Source organism: Rhea americana, unplaced genomic scaffold (genome assembly GCF_003343005.1).
Source record: "Rhea americana isolate MKP2758 unplaced genomic scaffold, rheAme1 scaffold_215, whole genome shotgun sequence".
NCBI classification, from domain to species: Eukaryota; Metazoa; Chordata; class Aves; order Rheiformes; family Rheidae; genus Rhea; species Rhea americana.
The window spans coordinates 575,429-602,112 of NW_028186305.1; the positions used below are offsets into that span (position 1 = coordinate 575,429).

The 26,684-nt window shown below is 43.6% G+C and overlaps 1 protein-coding gene across 1 annotated transcript in view; it reads right to left on the bottom strand.

The window, feature by feature from the left end:
• Positions 1-4,168: 4,168 nt before the first annotated feature.
• Positions 4,169-26,684, bottom strand: part of MAN1C1 (mannosidase alpha class 1C member 1) — a 66,208-nt gene continuing 43,692 nt past the window's right edge. The window contains exons 4-13 of the mRNA XM_085305007.1: positions 24,647-24,762; positions 22,567-22,647; positions 19,952-20,046; positions 15,453-15,576; positions 12,950-13,043; positions 9,287-9,402; positions 8,914-9,133; positions 6,582-6,754; positions 5,653-5,768; positions 4,169-4,967 (exon numbers count right to left, since the gene is read on the bottom strand). Of these exons, the coding sequence (XP_085161133.1) occupies positions 4,844-4,967; positions 5,653-5,768; positions 6,582-6,754; positions 8,914-9,133; positions 9,287-9,402; positions 12,950-13,043; positions 15,453-15,576; positions 19,952-20,046; positions 22,567-22,647; positions 24,647-24,762 (1,259 nt within the window). The 3' untranslated portion in view covers positions 4,169-4,843. The remainder of the gene's footprint in view (positions 4,968-5,652; positions 5,769-6,581; positions 6,755-8,913; positions 9,134-9,286; positions 9,403-12,949; positions 13,044-15,452; positions 15,577-19,951; positions 20,047-22,566; positions 22,648-24,646; positions 24,763-26,684) is intronic.

Consider the following 26,684-nt stretch of genomic DNA (forward strand, 5'->3'; position numbering starts at 1 on the left):
CAAAAAACCCCACTAGGTTATTTGTAACTCAGATCAGTGCTGTTACATCTGCATAGCCAAGGGAGGATGGAGAAGGCAGCTCCACTCCAGAAGAAAATGTTTGTGAAACTCTGCCACTGCTCTTTGCTCTCTACCTCCCCATCAGCCAAAGAAGCAGAACTAGTGCTTGGACCAGAGGGGAGGAGATGGGAGGAACTGAATTAACAGAGCATTGAAATAAYGTCTGGGACCAGAGACAGGTGTGAATGAGCTGGTCTCCACTTAAGCAGATATGCTTTAAAACTTACTGGACTCATTAGGTTGGGCAGTGAGGTGTGGAGAGTGTTCACGTACCTCAAATAACCTAGCAAGTACCTTTCAGAGCACAAAATGTAACAGAATGAGATAGCTTTGAAAAAGGATAAATGTACTTGGGAGTCTGGGAAACAAGCAAGAGCAAGAGGTGATAAGAAATAAAAAAGCCTGCAGACTTCTGGATGAAGGAGACCTGGCAGGCTGGCCGTCACAGCCAAAATGGTRCAGTTTAGACAAGAAGCACAGGGACTTATTTTACATCTGAACCATTTCCAGTGTCCTCAGCTACCATATAATGATGACAAATGGATGAATTACTTGATAGGAAAAAGAGTGAAAGACAAAAGGTGAAATAATTTAGGGTATCTGCTGGGAACTGATCCTTCTCAAAGRAGAAGAGTACCAACAATTCCTGGCTCTACACCGCTAGTTCTTGAGATTACAGATTACAGCACTCAGGAGGAATTTTAAATATCCAGACAGCTGCTGCGTGGCCCACCCAAGCACATTTCTACCAAAGGAAATCCTTGTGATAGAGAATTAATAAGGAAGATTCACACACACAAAAATTCACCTKACAGGAAAAACTATCTCAGATTTCCCTTTTGCCAGCCAGGAGAGTCCAGCTGAAAATAAGAAAACTAGAGAGAAATTGCTGCCAGGGATTGAAAGCTTGGAACAACCTTTTTTGCAGTGAGATGGATTCTCCAGATGTTGGMGTACCACGCAGCAAGTCTGTGTTCCAGGACAGCACGTTCCGAGAGTGGAGAAATCCTCCCCTCATTTAAACTGATGGCCCCATTTCCCATAGCCTGAAACCCTGGTCTGCTTTAAGCTGAACAGATCATGATGTAATGGAAGGCAGCTTTAAAATCTGAGTTCTGTAAATGGAGAAAGCACCTGGAAACAGAAAACCCACTGAGCAAGCAAGTCCTGACCAAACAGAGGACCAAGAATATAAATCTGGAAACCAGTAAGGAACAAGCAGTATCCAAGTCTGGCTTCACATGGGGCTTTTCAAAGGGGACAAGAAAACCAGAGGTATGTTCACTGCATAAGAGGAGATTGTAACCTTATTAAGAATAGCTGCACTGCAACAGAGGGAGTCACAGGCAGCTGTGGAAAACATAGTCCCAGAAGAGGAATTGGCAACAAGGACTGAGACGTGAGGTGAAGTTTGATAGAGATGTTTCAAGTAGACCATTTACCAGAACAGCAAGAGCCAATGCCTATCRAATTCCTGTGGTCTTGGATTCCTAACTCCCCTTTGTAGCTTGACCTTTTACATTCACTACGCAGTAATCCATTCAGTGGGTAGTTTATAGTTCTTACGCTCACTAGCTCTCTAAACAAAAGCATTTACAATGCAGGGGTGTTTTACTGAAAACATTCCTAATTACAGCACAGTACCTGTTCGGGGCTCTACGAGGAATGAAGAAGCCACAGACCCAATTGCAACCTGAAGTAACTGCTGAAACTTTGAAACTGCTATTGCTGGGAGTCAGCACTTGATGCATCACATCTGAAACAGTCAGATAAATAGATCAGATCAAAATGTATGTGGAAAAATACTAAGACTGCCAGGCTTTTGAATTCAATAACCAATTYTTCCGAAGCCTTCCAAGGGAATTTAATAACATTCTAAAAATGAACTGTAGGTTACTAAAATATGCATTTGTTTTCTGGATAGTTTTGTCTTATCTCCTTGTGTGGTCAGGCAAYATCAGCCAGCCTTTCTACAAGCAGTGAGTTATTGTTTTTCATCTSTATCACGTGATGCAACTTTCTGTTATCAGAACTTCATTTACAGGAAATTTCTTGTGATACGTAATACAGGGTCATATCTTCTAATGGTGAAAATTAACACAATAATCACAGATCCTCAATTTGAAYGTAACAGGGGAAATGGGCAGAGATAACCTAAGCTGATCACATTTCCTGGAAAGGTGAGTCAAAAGTGGAAAAACCAGCATAAATCAACAACAGAATTCCCACTGGTGGCCTGCACATCTGAGAGGGAACAGGAAAGCAGCTCCAAGGCATGGCTTTTTACAGATCCTTTCCATTAGACATTTAAAGCCAAACCTTTGGTTCAAACAAAACACTCAATTAATTTTTTAATTAAAGTACAAAAACAAAAGGATTCCTGTCTTGGAAAACACGAGAAATCCTACCCCCCGCCTCCCTCCCACCCAGCTGCCAAGCAGGAAGTATACAGGGTAGGAGCAAGATCTGAGACATGAAATCCCCATGCTTGCTTCTGTGCCCAAGGCTCCCAGAGTCATGGGCTCTGCTCAAGCAAGAACATCCATCTGAGGCTCACGATTTGCTGAGGAGTGAGTAAAGGGCAGATGCATTTTGGGATGCCCATGGGGCAAATGTTCCCTTTACCTACATTGCTGTAGGACTGAAGACTCCCAGTTATGGGCCAGGGCCAGGCCTTGGAACAAACCTGCTCCTTGGAACAACCCTTTACTCCTGCTAAACACATGTATGCTTAACTTTATGCCTGCAATTAATYACAGGCCTCAGGGATGCAACTCTGTGGATACCTGTGAGCATAGGCAGAAGTATTTGCAGAATTCTGGTCTAGAAAAGAGTAAAATTTCAAACGTGGTCACTTCCAACAAACAGCTTTCTTTGTGAGTGGTGCTGAGCTCCACGTGAGTGTCTTAGTAAGCAAACTTACCAATAAGCTTTACATTGTCAGGCTTGCTGGGCAGCTAAAGAAAYTTCCTATTTATGATGTATCCACTGACCTACGGGAAAGCAGCAGCTTTCTTTCAGAAGCCTATGTGATTTTACTAATACCATTCTTGCTCACTACCATATATGAACACTGGTGTGAAAGAGAAAACAAGAGCAGAGTTTTAATGCAACACCAAGGATCTATTTCTAAGGAGAGCTAGAGCAATGCTGTTTATTTGGGGTTTTTCAATTTTGCCAAGCAGTTTTCYGAGTTACTCGAAGAGCAGGACATTTTTATTTATGGAATTTCCTTAATCTACTATAAAAATCCTCTGAGCTAAACTGATTTCCCAGCATCCAAATCTCTTGGATAAGACAACTCACTCCCAAGATGCTTATTTACCAATAACCATTCCTCTAGGCCAAGCTTACCAGGCAGTATCTTTATCTCTGGGATAATGTTAAGTTCCTATCTGACAACCTTATTTCTCTGGGGGAATTACACAAGCATGAATTTAGAAACACATTTTATTGTTTTCATAACAAGCTTTATCTTCCCAAGTCGCTGAATAAACCAAGTATTGTTTCAGAAAAATGGAGAAAAATGTTCTATCACCCAGGGCCATGCAGCGTCACAGTGACCAGAGGAAAAGCTGCTGCAGGGCCACTGGGGGAAAGGATGCTGAATGAGGATCCAGCCCTTCTTGCTAGAACTGTTAGGCAAGTACTCACAACTGCCAGGGCCAGAATTGGAATGGTATATGAACATCTCCCCACAGTCATCTGCTTAGAGTCACTGYGAGGACATACAGGGTAAATAGCTAGTCCAGTAGCAGAATACACGCAAGAATCTGGCTTCAATTTTTTCCCTTTCTTCTCCTCTTTCATTCCAGAAACAGTATGTAACAAGGAGCAAACTGGGGGTTATTTATTTTTTGCTAGAAAATAAAACGTTTAGTAGAACTCCTGCTAACCTGTATCAGACAGTGAACAAGCAATTTAAAAGAGCTGGTGCAGACTGGAATTATCGTCCATGCACAGACTAGATTACTCTGGAAATCAACATCTATTGTGAAACATTCTTGAAATCAACCAGTATTGTCACCTAGTCATTCCAAGCATGATGTAACAAGTCTCTGACAGATGGCTTTAAAGCAGGATCAACCCAAACATGCTTTTTATTTTACAAGACTTTTATTCCGTTTCACAGATTTGACTATTACAGCAGTGAAATTATTACAAGTGACTCGTAACATTTAGTTCCAAATAAAAGTAGAAAAACACAAAAAGTATAAAGGAAAGTTAAATGAGATGTGATGCATGGTAAATGTGATTTAAGAGCACAGAAAATAGATATAAAAATACGTTAGGATCAAGAATTTTGCAGACAGGTTTTGATTTAGTTACAATTTTGACACCACCTAGAAAGCACAGTATATTGAAAACTGTTAATTAGAAAGGCGATAAAATCCAACAGTATATAAAAGGCAAAAACAAAACAAAAATATGAAAGGAAGAATGTGTCTGTGTGTGGGGAAGCCTATTATATGGCAAACTTCCAATCCTTTGGCCACTATAGAGCAAAGTCAGTGGATTTCATATAAATTCTCTGTATAAAGGAATGTCTATGAATTGTGTACAATATGGCCCAGAATAAACATCTCATTTTCAGGCTAATAGAGCTCCTCACAGAGGAAAAGAAGGTGCTTATGTCACGGTTTCATCTCCCCGATATAATACTGTCCGGAATTGGACTAGTGCCCCAAAATACCATTTTAGGAACAACACGAACTCCTTTAATGGAAAGGAAATGCAGTAACCCGCTGACACTGCAGAAGCTGGGTGCTGGGCAATGGCCTCACTACTGCACACTTGCTTTAGCTTTAAAGTTCGTGTGGTTGACTGGCAGGGGGTGAGCCTCCGTGTTGAACACCCAGTCGTCCAGGGACAGCACATCGTCTTCACAGAACAGAAGATAGAGGTACCTGGAGCCATAAGGCAAGGATGGGCAGGGAGTGTAGGGGAGAAGACAGACACAAGCAGAGATTATAGGAAGCTCAAATGGGACTCCAAACATRCACAGAAAACCACTGTCAGCAGGATTCTGATGGGGGCTGCCACTGGACTCAGCTGTCATGGTTTACAATRATATGCTTCCTGCCTCACTCCTCTGCTAGAAGCTACCATCCCCAGAGCAAGGGTGGCAGAACGGGATGTATGCCTGCCCTCAGCCACCCCACGAACATTAGCTCTAGGTACCAGCAAAGGCAGATTTGCACCAAGGATGAGATCAGCTGAACACCAGCTGAGAAGCACATTCATATCATATTCATRCCTCCTCTTCGTTCAGAGCATTAACCTGTATTAACCAGGGCATAACCCTTCAGAGGGGACAGCTGTGCCTCCCCTTTACTTGGAACAACTCTGGATTGCAGGAAGAATCCTTTAAATTCACTGCATAAGCAGAAACCTAGAGAGTGCCTATGACAGCAGTGGTTCTGCAGGAAGAAGTTACTAAAGCTTTGCAGCACCTATAATCTTGCCCAATCTGCCCTGCAGAGGATAAAAGACTTCACAACAGAGACTTATCATGCAGAAAGATACACATTAAAAGTGTCTCTGATGCAGGAATTACACTATTCTGAAAGGCTTCTGTAATACTAGACTTACTTCAGAGTTTCTGCAAGGAAAAAACTCTGTTGCATGTTGTCATGGGTTGGGGTTGTGGTGTAAACATCTCGGATGCCAGAAAAGCCAGCTTCTACTCTGCAATGTTTTTCCAGGGCCTGAAAAAGGAAAAGAAATCTCAGTAACATACAGTAGCATGGACAACTCATTAATCATCATCAGTCACATCATTACAAGTCAGCTTTACAAATCAAATTCCAGGTTTATAGTACRTTCTTTCTCTCGCTGAAGAGAATGGTGATTACTGCAGGAATAAAGCTAGTTCTAATGAAAAAGCAAGAGAAACATAGACTGCCTAAGTTGGTTGATTGATTGACCTTGACRCTACACATATATCAACAACAGGTCTCAAGTGGCAACTCTGCAGAGCCTCTTTTCCAGGGCACTAGATGAATGACAATTCTGCGACTGAAATGCAGTCCCTGCTAAGATGTGGGGCAGCAGCCAACTGGCTATTGTATTAGCTGGAAAGACAGAGATGAGAGACTTGCTGGCTGGGAGGTCTTTGTAGGAAGAAAACAGGATGAACACCGCTCATTTTTCCTGGCCAACTACAAACCAGTGGTTCTGAGGAGTCCACATATTTCAAGTACAAAGTTAACTCCTTTTCATGTAGGTTTGTTACATTAATAGCAGGTTTCACTGTCTGCAGTACTCTTCTCCATAAACCTCTAGTTTTGATTGACTGATTGATTCTAGCATAGACAAAGAGGGAGAAGAAAATATTTACCATGAGCAGCAGAGAAGCCACACTAAATTGAACTATTCTGTATATTTCTGCATTGTTGCTAATATGGCTTAGTGATTAATGCGATTTAAATCCTTTCTGCTCTTTTTCTTGAYTGAAGAAAAGACTCCTGTAAGAATTAATCAGCCTGTAACAATTATTACTGCACGTTCTCTAACCATACCTTCACAGCCTCCCAGCCCCACTGTCTGTACTTGGGATCATGCGTCAGTCGCCACATGTACATATAGCTTTCTACCACTTCTGGGCGTAGGATATAGTAGCGCTCGCTGAGCCTGGTTGCCATGGCTTCAGTTCCRGTGTCAAAGCGAAAGGCTTCGGGGCCAAGTTTGGTATCTAGACAAAAATCACATGCATGAAATGATCAGTTTGGGGAGAAAGCAAGCAAACAGGCTGTTTAGGTGCTTTTATTCTGCTCAGACATCAGACACTTAACTGAAGCTTGTGTGAGATCAGACAAGCAGATCAGTCATGTCTGTGTAACACATCAGCCCAAGAGCTACTATCAAGACAGGGGCAACTCCACAAAGCACATGAGCTTTCCTCACTGCCTTCCCCAGGTTTTGCTCATACTGTGATATTTCTGGATACTATCTAGGTAAGGGTAAAGTGCTTCTGAGAGTGGATAAAACTGACAAAACAAATACTTGGACCAGAGCTGAATGTGAGGAAGCCGGTACAAATCTTTCCCATGTCCTAAGGTTTTTGCTGGGCTAGGATTTAGTCCTAGGAACTGCACTGCACCTAACCCTGACAGCAGAGTTTGTCACTGAAGCAAACCTCAGGACCCAAGTGAGAAAGAACAGARAGGCAGATCCTATCCTAAAGTCTCAAAGAGAAAACACATTCAAARGAAAATCTAGACAGGTGTCTGACCTTGCCATCACTGAGAGATTGGTACACTGTTCCCAGGTAGGAACTTCTCTGTTTTACAATTGATCAATACACCAGACTKAGCCAGTATGACTGCACCAGGGCAGGGAGGTTGTAAGAAGAGGTACATGGGGACCTGCAACCCCTAACTTTGCCTTATTTTCTGGTCTACAACCAGCCTCTTTGAAACAGAGGACATCAGGATGATGRCAAAAGCTGAACTGATTTCAATGATGTTTCACAATCAAAAAATTAAGAGTACTTTGGTCTTTCTGAGTGTTCTTTACATGAAGATCTCAATCTCTTGCAAGTATCTGCAAGCACTGAGATCCCTACTTACAACACAGGGACCTCTCCCTATCTGAAAGACAGGGAAACTAASCATAGAGATTGCTTGCGATCATGCCACATCAGGTTTCTCTTACAGTACACACATGTTCACCATAAAGCTGTGTTTAACTGTGTTTAAGGTATTCATTTCATTTCTCTAAATATTTTGCACTTTCCCTAGACCCTCCTGTCTGCACAGGGAGCTTATGTTGTTTGCTAGCTGTATTGTTTGCTGACAGCCAGGGTGACATGCACAGCCATTCTCTGCAAAACAATGAGCTTGCTGAAATGACAGCTCTGTAACCAATGTGGGCAGGCTTGCTACTGTCCTTTCTATGCTGATGGATGTTGCTGAAGGTGAAAATTGGCTCCAGGCACTCACAGCCAGAGGGTTATTAGTTTGGGTGGCTTGTTTTCGTTCTGTAAGTGCTGGAAAAAAAGAGTTATTTGCAAATATAATTTTAGTTTAGCTTGAAGTTTATTAGGCAAACATGCTGGATGCCAGCTGCCAATATGGGCTTGCTGATGTGCTGAGGTGTGAAACAATCTTTGGGAACAGTTAGTGCAGACAGATGTGCTTGGCAAGGTCCTGGAGAGCACACTGCTGCTTTGTTGCCTGCAGGCTTYGAGGAGCTACAGAGATGCCTACAAAGAAAGGAGCAGCGTCCAAGGCWTGCTTATCTTACTGAAACCACTGCAGGCAGAGAACCAATCTCTCATTCCTCATCAGTCACTTTTCTCCCAAAGCACTGACTGAAAAGCACACTGGGTAGGGAAACCAATCCTACTGAAGTTGGCCAGCCTCTGCTTAGATATCTGGAAGAGGTTGAAAGTCACTTTACAACTTTGGTAGCAGCAGTAACTTGTCTCCAACACTGGCTTATCAGCTGCTCTACTCCAGGTAGTGGGACATCTTACARTGAAAGGGGAGATTAACCACTGTTAATCTCCCCTTTTTGTCTGCACAAGGATGAGAAAGGACAGACTCAAACTCTACCCTTGTTGGCAGAAGGCTAGCTCYACAATCGAGATGCAGGGTTAATTTCCCAGTTCTGCCACAACAGTTCACATCTGCCTGTCCCTCTGCTCCAGCTGTCTGTTATATAAAACAGGAAGGCTGTTACTGCCCTCCCTTCTAGATATCCTAGAGAAGAAATGTAAGTCATACACGGATGAAGACGCTGCTGAAGCACAGAACACCCTGCTGCAATCCTTTGCCACACAAGAGCTGAGTCTTCTAAGGCTGTAGACTCTCCCCTACTAGCGTTTCCTAGGCAGCCCACTAGATTTACCTGAGCGTGCATAAGACTCATGACATGTGTTAGTTATTTCTGCAGCTAGATCCATGTAATGTTGCTTCCTTTCTTCTCCAGCATGTTCGGCTCCAAGTGCTATCATGCCCCCGGAGAAGCAAGCCAAGTGGCCCATTTTGTGATCCAAGATGCCACCCCTCCATTCAGCAATGTAGGTCAATCCTCCAGCAGACTTTTTGACCAAATGCTTTTCTATTGCCTAAAGGGATGAAAATTAGGATCTCAGGATATTTAGCGAACAGGATGGAAAGTGAATACCAAACAAACCCAAAGAGCTAACATACCTTTGCCTGAAACATTCTGGTGAACAATGTCTTCCACAAGAAATAGAAAGCAGAAACTCACTCCTTACCTCTAGTGCATCGTCATACATCTTTTTAGCTTCAGAGTCTTTCTTGTCTGACATCAGCCAAGATTTGATGAGATATTCATAAAAGCTGTCCCCAAGCCCCCCAATGGAGACATGGTCTGTAATAGAAAAGCCAAAAAAGAACATCAGGTTCATAATATACAATGAGCAGTCGCTTTACAAAGAGCAAACAACCATGTCCTATTTAATATCCTTGTTCTTGCCTCTCTCTTTCCAGTTTCCTGGGGAGAGCTTGCAGCATTTTCTTTCTTAAAAAAGGAAGAAAGGTGGAAAGTGCAATCAGGAGAAAAACGTTCTGCCATTTTACAGAGCATCARTATCCCTTAGCAAAACTATTCAGAGGTCTTATTTTGCAACAGTTACTTATACTGCAACTTGAACATGCTTCCTGTTTATGAAGCAACCATTGTAAGTCCCAGCCTAACAAACTGAGAGCAACGGCAGGTATTGATGGTTTTCTACCTATATGAAGCCACTAGGCCCTGTCTCACTGCCTCAGGAAAGGGAAAATGTATGTTAGATCGTACAGAGCTGCCAGCAAGGGACTGCTGTAAATACCTCTACATTCTGCCATTTGTATTCCTAGCTCATGGTGAGACTCTATGTCCTGGGGAAGGCTGGGGTTGTTGGCATATTAAAATGATAAAGTCAGGTGCAAGGATGTGCACTGAATATCTTCTGAAGAAATCAGATTTTCAAGGCTATCTGTTCAGAGTACACAATGCTCTGACCTTACTAGAGAAGAAGATGCTATGGAATTGCACTGTGAAATGGGCATGACAGCTGCAGGTTTCTGCCTGGGGGGAACTCTTGGATGGATTTATATCTTTAAAGTATACCACAGGGGGAAAAGCAGCACTAATTCTTTGAAACAGCCAAGAACTCCCCTTTTTATAGGAGCAAGACAAATTACCTACCATGGACTGAACCATCCCTATTAATTAAAAGCGTCTACCTCTACATCTGCATGCTTCCTCATTTTAAACATCAGCAGACACAGCAGGGTTTTCAGAGAAGCTTTTCAGATTTTTATTTTCTCTTTCAGTGTACCTATATGAAGTCACGAGGCTTATTCTAAGTGCTAAATCCTTCCAACAGGAGTGATCAACAGCAGTGCATTTTCCTGACCTGAAGAGAAAATATCCTTGATACAGTGTATCCAATGACCAACAGAATAATCCACAGAAAAACAAGATTAGACSTATGATTTCAGAGAAAAGGAGGACAGACTATTTACAAATACCAGCTGCACAGTCTGTCTTTAAAGAGAAGCTCTGTGATCCTAAGTATGTCATTCATAAAATCACCAAAGCAGGAGCTCTGGTACATAATCGCATTCCATATGGCATGACTTTGCCAGCATTCACTTCCTAGGCACTTTGCATAAATAAATCTTCTATGTCAGCAGGGGACTGTGCTTTAATTCTCTAAAGGTAGGGCATTGCCTCTTCATTAGAAGATACGCTCAGTCGGCCAGGTCAAAGATGCACCTTTTAAAAAACCACAGCAATTCCAAGAAAAACAGCTTCCCRCAAAGAGCTTTAATGCCAAGAGAGAAAATGAGAACCTGGCACCTACTGAGAACACCTCTGTAGCAGGCAATAGCTGCCTCCTTACTTWGGTCCTGATCTATTTCTCACTAGCAGTATCGGAGACGCAGAAGATGCTGATTAGCATCTTGCCTCGTTGGAATATGGATTCAGACCACAAGGTCAGAACCTGAGCAACTGGCAGAAGTCTGCACCATGGGCTGCCCTTATGATGTGTAAGTCTAGGACARAGGGTGTCTACAGTTCTTTTTCATAAATTGTCCTATCCCAAATGAACTAATTAGATGCTACTTTTAATAAGCTCTGAGACCCAGCAACAAGCCCCTCTATATGTCAGCAAAGGGTGGGAGCAGGTCAGTTCAACAAAGTCAAATTTGTGGATATAGACAGGATTAAATTAGTGGCAGAAGAGATTAACAGTACGTATCAAGCTGAATATTTTAACCATCTGAATTAAGAGCACAGCTCCTAAGTGTCTCAGAGATTCAATAACAATCAGTTATGGCAACAACAGAACATAGAGACTGGAACCTCATCTCTTCTCAACACCAAGGAGTAGGTAGGATTAATGCTTGTGTCTGGGAAAATGTGCAGTGTGGCTGCCAGCTGGGAATACCCTAAAGAAAATRGCATCTCAGGGGTACATTGGAGATGGGAGATTAACTTTTCAAGTGGAACATATTGCAGTAACTCTGCAGAGACAAATGCAGAGGGGAAGATGAACCAGAAAAGGGACTGGAAAACTTGGAAAGTCAATTAACAGGATAAACRTGGAAGCCTATCTTCTTTTCTCACAGCACCAAAGAACAGCTCTGGTTTAATGGGAGAACGGGAATTATCCAAGATGCTGTGTTGGGACAATTTTCAAGCCAAGCCCTGTCAATCACCATTATTGGTGCTGATGTGGCAGTCAAAGGTCAGGGATTGCTCACAGCCAGCGCTCTCCCAATGTCTCAGATGATGGCAGCCATGCAACTGCCTGTCCGTCACAATCAGAGCTATTAATACAGTAGTTAGAAAGGTCTAGAGTGATCTAGGAGATCCAACACTGCAGCAAGACACAGGGATAGAAAAATGCAATGACTCAAACAAATCCGTTTAAACAATATAAATGTAATCCACTGACAGATTAAAACCAGCTTCTGCTACAAGAGAAAACTTTTATTTCCTTTGAAAGAGAAAAACATGAAATCCAGCAACATCCCTTGCCAAAATAAGCAAATCTCTAACAAAACAGAAAGCTGAGGTCAAAGATCTAGGGYAGACCAACAGAAGCAGCCTTTCATGCTACAATCAGAGAGCAAGGTTTTACCCTCGCGTGGCACAAAAAGATAGGTACTCTTCTCTGGGTAAAGMAGCAGCTGAGTAGGTAAAACAGGAAAAGAAATAACCTTTCTCTGGGAACACCTTTTCGAATATTTCCTTGCTCTTCAAGCCCTTCCCTGACTATTGCTCCCACTTCCATTCTAGAACAGAATCTCTTCCAATGCTTGTTTCTTCACTGCTGGCCAGCACTGCATTGCTACAAGAGAGAAGTACACATACTTGTCTCACCCTTGTTGCAGCACACTATGCCACAGGTAACACAGTGACAGGTACATGAACACATACAAGAGAGTGCCTAGATCYCAGAGGAATCTGAAACTCTGCAAGCCCACTGACTCTCCAAATGGATCCCTATTTGATACATCATACTTAGGAAGCAAATCTCATGGCTTCCRCTCACAGCCTTCATGTGCAACTCCAAAGGAGGCCTGTGGGATATGTGAAGACTGCAGGATAATATCTTAAAGAGATGTGCTGATTTCTAATATCTGTGTGATGAACCATGTACCATTACCCCCTCCTGTGCAGGAAAGGATCTAATTCTTGTTCTGGAGGTGAGACACTCAGCTGGAAACAAGGCTGATGGAATAAGTGTACGATGATTATATTGCATCTTCAAAATCGAGTCGCATTATCTAATCACATGTATAACAGGCTGCCTGACAAGACATTTCCTTGGCTTGCTGCTCTGACAGTTGCTATCTCTTCCTAAAGAATAATGGAAAGGCTGAAATGCTCCAGGCAGGACTCAGTGCAGACTGATACTTACGCTGCACCCAGTTGCCTGTCACTGGGCTCAGGAAGTTGGGATATAGGCCCTGCGGCTTCTCAACTCTGTTCAGGACTTTGCGGATGTTCATCACCTATGAGAGATGAGACAAGAACCATGTTACTTCTCTGCTGAAAAGGCTGACAGCTTGTTTTGTTACTGAAGACTGACTCCTCAGTTTTGATGCCTAGCTGAACAAGCACAGCAGCCTGCAATGTTGTGAATCATCACACAAGTGGAAGTCAGCAACATGGTCTCCAAGGAATGGTCTGTGACAGAGGAACTTTCCTCCTGGATTCTCAGCACAGTCTTTATCCAGTTCTATGGGTTTTTAGAAATGGTTCTGAAAAGCTCACAAGGCCCCAGTTCAAAAAGCAGTGGAAGTAATCCCCTGCCAATGGTCCAGAAGGAATCCTGAGGATTTGGGATCGGAGTGGAAATGTAGGAGAGGTAGAGGGTGGTTTTTTCCATGATTCAAAGTGAAAGGAGTGGCAGAGATGAGTGACTCACATGGCACTTAAATTCATCATGTGCTCACTCAACCTGATAAATTGGGGCCTTTAATTTCAACAACAGGCAGCTCCTTTAATATGCTACATCAGATTTACTTATTCTCTAAAACCTCCCTTGGTTTCACTCCCATTAAATCCAATAGGCCTTTCCCATAAGGGATGAAGTTAAATGGTATGCAGCATAAATATTCTATTATAACCTACAGAGCAGCTAATACACTCTAAACCTTTTATAAAATTAGACAATTTGTACGCCAAAAGCTGGCTACAGGCTTAAGTCAGTGCTTCCAAGTAARTCATCAGGCTGCATAATATTTACTGTAGTTTAGTAGCATGGCATATGAATGACATGTTTAAATAAATGACACAGATAGACTTTATTCCTGCTAAAATCACACAARTCCCAAGCTGCAAGCTAATGAGTTGATCTGTTCCTCTGATGTCAYTTCCCACAAAATGGGCTGTTTGAGCCCTATCATCCCAAGTTTTATCTCTCAGAGGGTATTAGGATGAACATGATACGTTTTCTGTGGCGCACACAAGGCAGGCTCAGGAGAGTCCATTAGAAAGGTCCTGCCAATATCCTTTAGCTGGTTTATGAGTCTGAGATGAAAACATGTTATCTTGGGGATAGAGGCTTGAACCTGGCTCAACATGGCACAATTTGAACGTGGAATATGGATTCCAGCAGTTCTGGCTTGCAATGTTACATCTTCTTACCTTGTGTTTTCAGTGCTCATCCCTCTCTGTTTTCCTCCTCCATTTCTTTCCCTCACCCTTTCCCTCTACTGGTCTCTTCTCAGTTCCCCCTTCCCTGCTCTGAGTGATTCATCATCATTGTCAAGAATCATTAGCTTGTCTTTTTTATTTCAAATTGCCAGTCTTTCTTTATCTTGCCTACAAAGTTCCCTGGGTTTCTAGTTTCCCWGCACCCTCTGCTATTCCCTCCTGCTCATTCCTCTGTGACATTTCTCTTGCTCACCTCACCACTTTGCTTTCCACWTGCTTCATCGTATTCTCTGTTTTGCTCTTGTAGCTTCTTCTTTCTCTTTCTTCCCTTCCCTTCCCCTTTTCAGTGACCAATACACTAGAAAAGGACCGTTTTGAGCCTTTTACTGGTAATCYCGGAACAACTGTTTGTTTTCATCCCATTGTGGGGCTTTGGACTGGCCCCATTTCCTTTGGGCTCATGGGAGTGGTTCAGATTCTAACTGGAACAATTTGTTTCCCTCAAAGCTGGTTCCCTGGGATGTGCATGATTTGCTGGTATCCAACAGCATATTTATTAAATCGGTCCCACATGCACTACAAGATCACTTGTTAAAAAAAAAAAGAAGGAAAAAAAAAGGAGCTCAAGCTAATGTGAAATATTAACAGATTTTCAGTTACAAGTTAGACGAAAGGAATCCAATGTGTCAACTGTCAGGCTTTTCCTACACAAGAAACCTCAGCAGAAATCTTGCTGGCTGGAGGATAGCATTTAGTGCCTGTTTAGAGTGGAAAGGTCTCTAAGTACAAGCCAATACTATTAGGATATCATAATTAAATATTATCTTTGCAGCCAGCACCCAACAGAGGGATTAATTTTGCCTGTGCCTTTGTGTTTAGTAGGTTTTTACTACAACTTCACATCACTGAGACATTGGGAAAACATCCCCATCTCCCTTTCTGCTGCCAGGAAGGGAGGCAGGGAGGTGGAAAGGCTAAAGCATTGTAAACGACCAAAGAAAACACCGGGGCAGCTGCCTTTCAAGGCCAGTCAGCATGACAGGACCTCCATTCGGAGGCTGCTGTGACCTTTTCACTGGACTGGTGCATAGGATGCTCAGAGGCCTGRTGACCTAGTTATACTGCTAATGAGCAGAGACAGCAAACATGACTTTGCTGTCATGTTGTCTGCTGTGGGTAGGTCAAAGTGCTGCTCTGCTTCATCCTGCCCCCAAGACCATGAACAGACCAGTTCACTAAAGACTAAGGTGGGAAATACTTGCCTTTTCTGCAAACACCGGGTTGCCGGAGAGCTCTGAAAGGTGCAGGAATTCTAAGTGCAAGGTACCAAATTCTGCTAGGATGCTGCTTCCGGCAGATGCCCAACCCCAACTCCAACTCATGCCGCTGCAGGGAGAGAAAAGGGAGCATTCATTACCAAGCAAAGTCTGAGGTCACCCCACTGCCGCAGTGCAGACTGTGCCTTTGCTACGTGTACGTAATGAACAGCAGGTATCAACAGGGACCACATAAAGGTCATACATAGACTGTTTAGAACTCTTTCACATTGAACAATTCCAGTGGCACAGAACAATAGTTTTAAAAAGGATTGTTTACGATAGGGCAACTACACAGATTGCACATCCTGGCCTGCATGCTAGAGTTGCTGTCGGAGGGAAATCTCTCCCAAACAGATCAGCTTAGACCAAACTATGGAAGAACACTCGCAGGTTGCCCTACATAWGATAGTTTGGGACAAAACCTGCCTTTAAGCAGTTTGAGCTGAACTCTTGTGTCTTAAACATCCCACAAGTCTGATAAGGCTGAAATCTTATTTTATGGAGAATCCAGAATATCTCTAAGCACCTCATTTCAACAAGATCTCACACTCTTTATGCAGATATGACACTGACATCGCTAAAATGTTTTTGGTTGCATGCAGCAACATCAATGCTTATGGGAAAGAAACCATTGGGCACACTCGACTAATGAAAAAGCCACGGGTAAACTGACATCTGCACATGTCAAATCTGACTCTAAAAGCACCCCACTGGTGCTTATCTTATATGGCTTGCAAGCACAGTTGGCCAGGACAAAGCTTCAGAAGCCGGCAAAGACTGTGTGAAGTCAGTTATACCAAGTGCCTTCCACCCCTATTTTGGGCATATTGAGAATCATTCTCAGCCTCTGTTTTCCTCCTGGTAGCCTTGCTATTGATATCTCATCCTGACAAATCCATGCAAAATGCRGCTATGGAAAAAATCYTCTTTGGAGCAAAGAGCAGATTCTSAGAGGAAGAGGGCATAATTTCCCCCTTTATCCCATCCAAAAGGACATGGCTGCAGCTCTTCCAAGCACTAATAACCTCATGCATCTCCCTCCTGGATTTGCATTTATATTTGATCACATCCYTCTTGTGTCCCACTGCTACAGATTACAGCTCTGTGCCTCTCTGAAATCTACACGGACATGAAAAGTGACATATATCTTTAGGCCTTGGACCTAAAATAGCCCCTGCAAGTGCTGGCCCAGGGAAACTYGGCAGAGCTGTTTCAGAACTGATATGACTTTGATTTTCATGTCTCTATGAGTAGTTTGTGGTCGATACTGATGAGGTAGCAAATTTCCAGTTATGGGGGAGGGGACACTAGATGGCGCCTGAAAGCTTGGCTATTTGAAGAAAAGGGTTTCTGTTGTTTACAGGAGGCTAAAACTAATGATCTTTTGGGGTGGGGGGGCAGAGTTTCCTTTCCATGTGATATACAGAAAACCATTTCAGCTCCAGAGCCGTYCGTTTTGCCTCCAGACAAAAAGAGCCATTAGATAAGCAATATGTTCACGCTGTTTCAAATTGCTCAGTCACTGCCAAACGTCAGCCTTTCCTGCAAACTGTCAGGAGGCTATATCACCAACCTTTCCTTCAAAAACACCGTCTGCAGCTAAAATGGTACCTCAAACAACACAGAGTGTTTATGGCAGAAACCTCCCTGCGCAGGCTGAAAGGCAGGCTCTCCGGTCTGACCAGGTGAAGGGCGGTATTAATGTCCCATCAGACATTCACATTAAACCCAGCAGTAGCTGGCCCCAAGAAGAGCAGGCTTAATAACCCCATGGAGTGCTCGTCTCTATGGAGTCAATTACTTTTTCTTTATTTACTGCACCAAAGGGACACAGTAACAAATGCAATCTCACAAACAGAAACAGCCTTCTGAGCTGGTTCAGACGAGGTGTGCTTGGAAGCAGCCAAATGGCAGTGACTCTTGGGGTGTCACAGCAGCTGACATAGCCCTGCTGGGAACTTCGGTCCCAAACACACTGTGAGCCACTGCCTGCAAGGACTGTGTTGCTGGGAAYCCAAGCCCTGTGTTGGGGGGGAGAGATGGCGAACCCCGGTGAACTCAGKGAGAGGTGGTCTGGCAGAAACAGTGTGTCTGCACTGTGTCCCTGGGTTAAAGAGCAGCCTGAAATGACCCCTTGCAGGAAAACATTTTTTTTGGCATTACAGGCTGAACAAACTGGATCTTCACATCTGCCCTTTATTCTAACATCGAAACCTTTTAAGTACCTTGGTTTTCAAGACAAAAGAAAATGCCCAGAGCTGCCTCTGTTCCCCATATAAATGCATTTTGATTGCTCAATTGCAGTGGGTCATTATCCTCTGCAAGTATAGACTGAAACTGGCTATTTCCCTCACAGAGACCCAAAGCAGCAAAACACTGCCAATTCAACCCAGTGGCCAGAAGAGGAGGATGTGGAAGAATGTGGCGGTGCAAAGGGATGTGAAGGGGGGCCAGGACCAGGAGGCATCAGAAGAGAAAGCACAGCACAACATGCAGGCAGRGAGGACAGAGAAGCAGTTTGAAAAGACAATGTATGGCAAGATCTGGCAGAAAATGCAGCAGTTGGACCAGCAGGATGGAAAACAAGCCTGTGTGAGATATGATATGAGGGCCTTTGTGAAAACAGAAGGCCACAAGGAAGCACATCAGCAGAGGGGACACAAGAGGAAAAGGTGGTGCAAGGTGATACGAAGAGATAAGGCCACCTGGCTATAGGAAGAGCAAAGGGAGGGTCTTTCTGCTTGCATCCCCAAAATATCTACTCAGAATTAATGCAAAGCCAGCTTTTGTTTGTTTCAAATTTCTGAATTTCATTTTCAGTCATCCCTCCCCCTCCAAAATCCACCACCAACTGAAACCCTGCATATGCTATTTAAAACTCTCCTGCTTCTGAGCTGGTGAGGTTTCTCTGGAATTAGCACATCCTTGCAAAAGTAGAATTGGGGACCAGTTCCTTCTTGCAAAACTCTTCTGAGCTTTGGATTGGCCCTGACTTGTGTTTTAAACATCYCCTCTCTCCATATCATCTCACTCATCTCTGCTTCCATACCCATATGCTACTTCATGCTGAATACTCCCTTCCCCTCTGGGTTTACAGGCTTTGGCTGGTCATCATGTTCCTGCAGTAGCCAGGCTACAGATTTAGCTCACTTCAYCCTTTCTCCTAAATTTATTCATACTCCAGGCCCTCCTAGCCATATCATGGCTCTAAAGACAGAGCTCCAAACAGTAATATGGGCTCTGGATTTCAGGCTCTGTGTTAYTTTGATTTTCTTTGTTCTTAGTCAAGGTCATCAGCAAAACATTTTGGGAATGTCTAGGCAGGCACAGTCTGTTTCGATTGTCTTCACAAAGGGCAGGGGAGGGTTTGGCATTTCTGCAAAAGGTTAGTCTACGCTGAGCCTTTATCACCACAGATGAAGCAGAATGTCTCTTCTGTAAAAAGAAACAATTAAAGCGGTAGTGGTGGTGGTTCAAATTTTCACTGGGATCACATGCAGATGAGACAACCGAAGTGTGACAGTGAGAACTGAGCAATGGATTGGCCCGAGTCAAACATTTGATTCTTGCRCTTCACAAGGACAGGAATCAAACAGGACGTCTGAGCTAAGAGATGAATAAAGATTCTCGCAGCTGCTGCTCTGAGTATTACAAGAGGTAAGGATGAAAGGCTTTTGTTAACCCACATTTCCTGCTGTCTACGTTTCAGCCTGCATGCAGCTTTTTCCCAGGGGGATTGGTTAATAGGTATCAAAATGAACCTATGAGCCCTTATTGGCTGGGAACACCATCTCTTAGTGAGATTCAGAGAKTAAAAGTCCAGCCTCCAGGTTCACATCTCTCTGTTGAGTGACCTTCAGCAAGCTATCTAACCCAGCTGCCTCAAAGCTCCCCTGTAGCWTGAGAACACCACCTACCTGACATGAAACACTGCGACTCGAAGAATACACACGTGGCTGAGTATTGCCAGCAGGGAAAAAAACAGAGGATCTGTATACTTCCCCCTTTCTGCAAACCTGTCTGCTAGTCCCATCCAATCAATTTCCCAGTTTCCCAGGTATGAAGCCTGGATAAATTCACATGCATCTAGTGGGGCATACTGCAAAAATACAGAGCGTGACACATGCTACATGCAGACTACAAATATCCTTTTAAAGAAAATGACAGTGAGGAAAATGCTATTGCAGCAGGGAGCCCTGCCAAGAGATAAGGAAGAAACTGTCGATAGCCTAAAATTAATAATACACAGCTGGGGTTAACTTGAGTCACCTGCAATCTCTGCCAAGGTACCTCTTGGTTTTGGGTTGGCAAAACAAATGACCTCGAAGAATCTGCACTAGAGGGGGGCACCTCTGAGGAACTGCTGCTGTTCCTGCTTGGGTCTTGGTCTTTTGCAAACATTCAGTAATGAAATGACATGCTCATAAGGACGTGTGTCTTGCCTGCCCAGATTTATGACGCCGCGTGGGATACCAGTAGGGGTGTTAAAAGCTGGCAAAAGTTTCTCTCCAAGTTCCAGAGCTTTACTCTTGAACACCTGTTAAAAGAAGAGAGGAAAAATATTTGAGGGACCACTTGCAAATACTAGTTACACTGGATTCTTCCAGATGTACTTTTTCAAGCATGCCATTAAAGAAAGATGAAAGTACTGCACTGTAAGAATCTGTCATTTCAGGTCTCAATCCACTCCTGGGTGGATCTGGACCAAAAGTCATGGAGAACTTTGGTGTCTATCTGAATGGTCTCTAAAAATCTGTTCTAAGCCAGTCTTAAATTTCCTGGCAAACAGTGAACCTAGATAAGATCAGCCAGAGCTGCTGAGCTCACAGAACACCCCAAATGCCTCCGTGGCAAATTTCTGTGATCTGTTCCTGTTACTGCCCATGCATACCCAGGGTAGGAGTCTGGAATTCAGCCACCATCAAAGCTGGGGTAAACAAGAGTGGCTACAGTTCAGTGAGCTTTGTGGGACCCTCTCCTAGCTCTTGTCCTTATACCCACTGACCTCACAGGGCCTACTGAACCTCTGCTCAAGAGGAAGCTCAAAATTTTGGGCTGCAGCAATCCTTTTCTGCATTACCTTCTCTTGAAACCAAGGACCTTTCAGGATCAGCAAGTGAAGCTCAACATAGGGCTTAACTCTCATCAGCACACCCCTGATCTCCTATTCCCTGAAGATCTTGGCTGTCTAAACAACTGATTATAGTAGTACATCCCCTTTGACCAGCTGAACAAGAAATGAGTTCCAGCAGCCAAATGTCTCCTCTTCAAATCTTGCTGCTCACTACAAATGCTGGAAGTAGCCTTGCTCATTGCCTTGTCTTTCTGCTTTCATATGAACTGACCCAAGGAGCATCCTTTAGGGGACAAATCCTTCTCCTTTCCCAATGTGGCTGAGGACACAGGGATGTGAAATGCCTAAATTAAAATAAAAAAAAAAAAAATTTCTAGGGAGAAGCACTGTCAGATTTTCATCGGTTTGCCTCGTTGTTATTATCTCCTATTGCAAAAAACATGATTTTCAACAAACAGTCTTGTACTTGCAATCTTTCCCAGGAAGGTTTCATGGTTTCATCTCTAAGCTGCTCCTTTTCCATTTTTAATGCCTCAGTTTTGGGCTTTCAAATCAAATTATAGCTTATGGTGGCTTGCAGCACAAAGCTACCATACACAATTATTTTGGGACAAACTGATACAAGCACTAATCTTTGCTCCAGAGATTAGTCCTGATCAAGGGAAGCCTGTAAGTGACTTATGAGATAAAGCACAAGCCTTTTACCTCTAGCCCCCCTATACAGCCCAAGCTGTCATACTAGTTTAAGAAGGCAGGAATTTATTACTCTAAAAATACAGCACAGAGGAATCCTGAGCTCTCCTGCAGGCTTGCAGGGCTTTGATACACTCAAAAGGAGGTGAGTTTGATTCAGAAAGGGAAGCCAAGAGACAGGGCCTCAATTCTTGCATTTCAGCCTGGTGACACCAACCAGGTATGCGACAGGCACTGCCCTGGCTGCTGCATCACTGCTGACTATGCTTTAAAGGAGCTTTATGGTTTAATATGATTTCTTCTTGGTCTGCTGATGTGAAGCCTGGTAAAGTTGTGACTGAGACAGACCCTGAGTCGGGACACTGAGTCTTTGAGAGTTTTCCCTGGAGGGAAATCACAGAGGAAACTCATTCCTGGAACTCATTTAAAATGCAACCTTAGTAACAGAGCAGCTCCTGTGAATCTATGGATCAATGGTACCACTATGCAATGATGAGCTATTCTATCTATCCTACCATGGTAGACAGCACTCAGCCATGGTTGGTGGGAGCTGACCTCTCATTTACAGCCAATCTTACAGTTCCTTCACTCACAAAACTCCCTTCCCTCCCCCCCAAATCAGAATTTCTGCTTGCCTAAGATTTCCAGGGCAGAGGAATAATCTCTTCATCTCCATACCAGCTGTAAAATTTCAGTTCAGTTATATTATAAAACAGATTATGGCATTAAGCCTCAGCCTCTGCTAGGCTGGAGAGAAAGAAGTGCCCCTATCCCCAGGGCACTTCATTTTGCAAATTACTGCTAAAGAAAGACTGCCCAGGCAGAATTTGGAGCACTTGTCACTAACCAGTTGTTGCCCCTTAGTAGAGGGGCAGAGTCTGGAATGATGTTTGATGAAATATTGCCTATATTTAGGGTACAGAGTAACCATAAAGTAGCAGGTACAAAGACAAAGATAGTGCAAATGGCGTTTCACTGGGGAGTAGTGTATTCAACTGAAAATGCATCTTGTTAGAACTGCCCACTGGAGAGAAGTTCTCTGCTGATGAGCCATGCATGGTGTATGCAAGGTAATTATGTGAGACTTAATTAAAAGAACATTAGTGGCATTTTGATATTCATAAAAATGATAGGTTTAGCCTGTTGTTACGGAGCGATTATCTGATGTTCAGTGAAAAGCTGCTGGAGAACCCTTTCAATTCACTATTGGTGACTGAGACACACACTATTGGTGACTGAGACACACACTATTGGTGACTGAGACACACACACAGGGCTGCTGAAACAAACCTCTTCTCCAGTTAAGTAGTACGCGGCCAACAGTCCTCCAATATAGCGGATGTTCACCTCAAACAAGGATGCTTCTCCATTCTGAAAATACATAATGATATTCTTGACTGCAAAGTGCATATACAAATAGGAGCTAAGGGGAATGGCTTATAGACAAAAACTTGTCTTCCACTCTTCACGCACAGTGTCATGTAGCTTTTCATCTAGGATCTCAAAGCACTTCATTTGCTTTACAGTGATGGCTGCATCCTGAAGGGAAGAACCCCCCCCCCCAGCTGTCCATTTATCACCAGCTGACAAGAAGTCTTGGAAGGTGCTTTCTGCTATTCAAGGACTCATCTCAGCTTGGAGGCTCAGAAAGCATCACAGCCTAAGGGGCACCTGTCATGGGCATGTCTAAAGAGAAATAAACTGAGTGATGTTCATGTGCCCCACGACCAGAGACAACAGACACAGATGGATCTGGTTCACTGAATCGCTCAACAACCCACTCATCTGGAACAAGTTATGCTCTAGCTACTCAGCAGATGATCAGCTAATGTCAAAATAATTGCGTTCAAAATGAGTTTTTACCAAAAAAGCATGCTTCTGGTTGGTGAATCTGCATGACAAATGATTGCTACACTCACGCAAATGCATAAAGCCACAGACCAGAAAGGTATTCTGCTGACACAGAGCCTTCAGCAAGTAGGGAAAAAGGAAGGGGCACTTAAACCTCAGCACAAGCCTGTCCTTTCCAAATAATCTGCGCAAGTCCTTTCTCTAGATCTCCAGATGAAGACTGAAATGACATGGACAGAGTAGTGCACCCAGAGTTTGTGGGTCCCTGTCTCACTCTTCTGGACTATCAGAGTTCCTTATACATAGCCAATTTTTAATTAATTTCCCTCTTGCTCTTCCTCTGCTGTACATTCTGACTCCACTGATTAATCCATAGCACTCATTCTTGTCTTTACAGATCAATCTATTCTGCAGGCCAAGATTAAAAGCTTTTATGAAATCCGGATAAATTATCTCCCAGTTGATTTTGTCCCTTGTTTATCGATTCAGTAATGTACTGAGAGCATTCACCAAATTTATCAGATGTGGTCTTCCTTTTGTAAATATATGAATGCCAGTCGTGCCCTCGCAAATGATACTTTTCTATAAAGGCAGCTGCATGCATTGTTCCCATGGGGAGAACCATTTTTTCACAACAGACAACTAGGCTGGCATTAAAAAAAAAAGAAGTTTGAACAGCACTCAGCTTTTAACATTCTCCCTGTGCCACTGATATGACTCCATCCGCTCTCCCGCAAGAAGCACAGAGCTGGCTTGGATGCTAGTAGTCAGAACAACAGCAAGCGGCCCCAGCCAGAGTGGGATAAGCAACAGGAGCCTGTACTGCAAGGCAGGTGCTGTGCTCAGGGCCCCAGCAAATCTGACACTAGCTCTAAGAAAATGTGGCTAGAAGACATTCGAAGGGCATGGAAAGTGAGCAGGGCTAGCCATTTTCAAGAATGATGCTCTTCCACCCAAAGCTGAGCTCAATATGTTCCCTCATTTTGCTGCCAAGGCACCTTTCTCCCAGTGCAGAGGATCCACTGAAGATGATACCAGTGAAGAGTCCAGTCAAGGAGATTAGTATTTACAACCTTGATCTATAGATATGTAAAAAGAAAACTTGCACTATCACATACAGATATTTAATTGATACAAAGAGCAATTTGCTCTTTGATGAATAAAACTTCCTTGGAGCACCTATTATTTTTAAAACCCAAACACAAAAAGCATTTAAACACTGAACTACATTTTCAGTCAGACACTGAGAGTCTCATTCAGGGTCCCCTGGCTGGACTCCTTCTCCATGTGTAAGCAGATGGGCTGAACCTCAGTAGTCTCTTTTAGCCTCACCCCCCCACCCAAAACAACAAACAAAAAACCCCAACCCCAAGCAGCAAGTTGAGTCATTTCTTCCCTCGCGAGACTTCATATTTCCTCTCCTCAAATGATTCTAAGAGAAAACTCTGTGATCAGAACTGGCTGAACTCAGAGGGAGCATTTCTGTGACACAAGCAGGCATTCTCAGTAATTGACTCACCACATTCAAGTCAAAACTCTTCTCCACCCACTTCTTTGCTTCTTGGAATTCCTCCTCAAGTTCCATGACATACAGAGTATCTAAGGCATCCACCACTGTAGCTCCTCGAAGGCCTCCTGCATTGCAAAGAGAATAACATGATGAATCCTCATTTGTGCCTTCTCTTCCTGCTCTAAGCCAACCTCTGTTGGTTTTATTTGCCCCATTCCACTCTGGAGTGAATGGGAGAGGCAGCAGCTTCCAGCCTCAATGCTGGGGATGTCTGGATGGGATCCAGCAAGATGATCTTGGCCACAGTCTAGGTTGAGATCCTCCATCGGGACTAGTGTGCTCAGCTGCCCACAATGGGTTGCTTTAGAGAGGCCTAATTTTCAAAGGCCTGATCAAGTATCTGAAGGGAGGATGTCAAGGGGACACGGACAAACTCTTTTCAGTTGTCCCATGTGACAGGACAAGAGGCAATGGGCAGAAATTGAAGCACAGGAAGTTCTGCCTGAACGTGAGGGGGGATTTCTTCCCTGTGAGAGTGACGGAGCACTGGCACAGGTTGCCCAGAGAGGCTGTGGAGTCTCCTCCTCTGGAGATCTTCAAGGCCTGCCTGGATGCAACCCTGTCTAACATGCTCTAGGTGACCCTGCTGAGYGGGGAGGTTGGACTAGATGATCTCCAGAGGTCCCTGCCAACCTTACTGATTCTATGATTCTATGATACTGTTTTGAAAAAATAACCCCGTGGAACAGCTCAAAGTCCATACTTTAAGTCACTAGTCATGACTGCAAATCTTGGCCTTGTTTTCCAGTTCTTGCCTTGGCCAGCATCATTAAGGAGATTCCAGCCCTAATCTTTGTTCAGCTGCAAACCTAAACTTAGTCTCTCTCTAATCCAGTTACAAGCCTAGCCCTCTCCTATAGYCTTCTTCTAAGTAATGGCAGAGAATTATGTTTTTATTGTGCAAGACCATTCAGGACAGGAAGCTGATCATTCTGTCCTGATGCAGTATTTGTTATCTTGGGCACAAAGTAATTTTGCACCATGTCATGACTCAGGGTTTCCGATTACCAACACACAAAATGCAGCATCAGCTAGACCAGAAACTAATCTCAATATATCTTGAAAACAGAAAGAGGGTGATTTTGGACGCAGCTCCCTTGCTTTGGCTAACAGAACAAATGGGCCCCATGAGCATGCTCACCATTCTCCAGCAGATGGCAATGGGACACATGCATATCAAGCAAATACCAACAAAGTATTTGAAACTACCATATCATCCATGCTTTCTTTTTTTTTTTAAAAAAAAAAGGGGGGGGGGGAGGAACATACCAAAAGCATGCCAGGCTTCTTCTCAAGCAAACAGACTGTAGGAAAGCTTCCAACGAGACAGAATAACATGGCATACTATGCTAGGATGAGAAAGCTATACAGGGTGTGTAGACAGACAATCTTGTAGCAGTTGAGATTAAATGAAACTAGAACTGCAAATAATGTTAACAACCCTGGGTTTAGAACATTGCAGTCCTGGAGTTTTATTTCTGTTATGGTTCCCCAAAAGCATTCCTAGCAGTAGAAGGCAAGGGATATGAAGCGCATCACAGTTCAACACCCTTTGGGATTTAACTACCTTCACTTTCCTGGGTAACTCAGCAAATATAGCTCCTCACTTGGAGGATTACAGTTTGGACAAACAGAAGCTTCTCCATCATCTCTCTACACATGTAAGGCAACAGAGACTTAGGTGAGAAATTGTTGTTGTATTGCCATTAGCAACATGCACCTGTAGGCTCCCACTCACACACACATTGCTTTGTTACAGCCACTTTCCTCTCTACTCCCTGACAGTCATGGTGCTGTGAGGTTCCTGGCCACAAAGATGCTTGGATGAGGATCAGGTTTTGCTTCTGCAGATGTAGAAGCTGCKTGTACCAGCTCTGTCCATATCGCCTCCCTTGTCAGTGCATTCAGAGACTCGCACACAGTGCTTATGCCCAGGGGCTTCCTGAAATGTATTTCTATTTGGCTCAAGTCAGTTCCATCTTCTCAC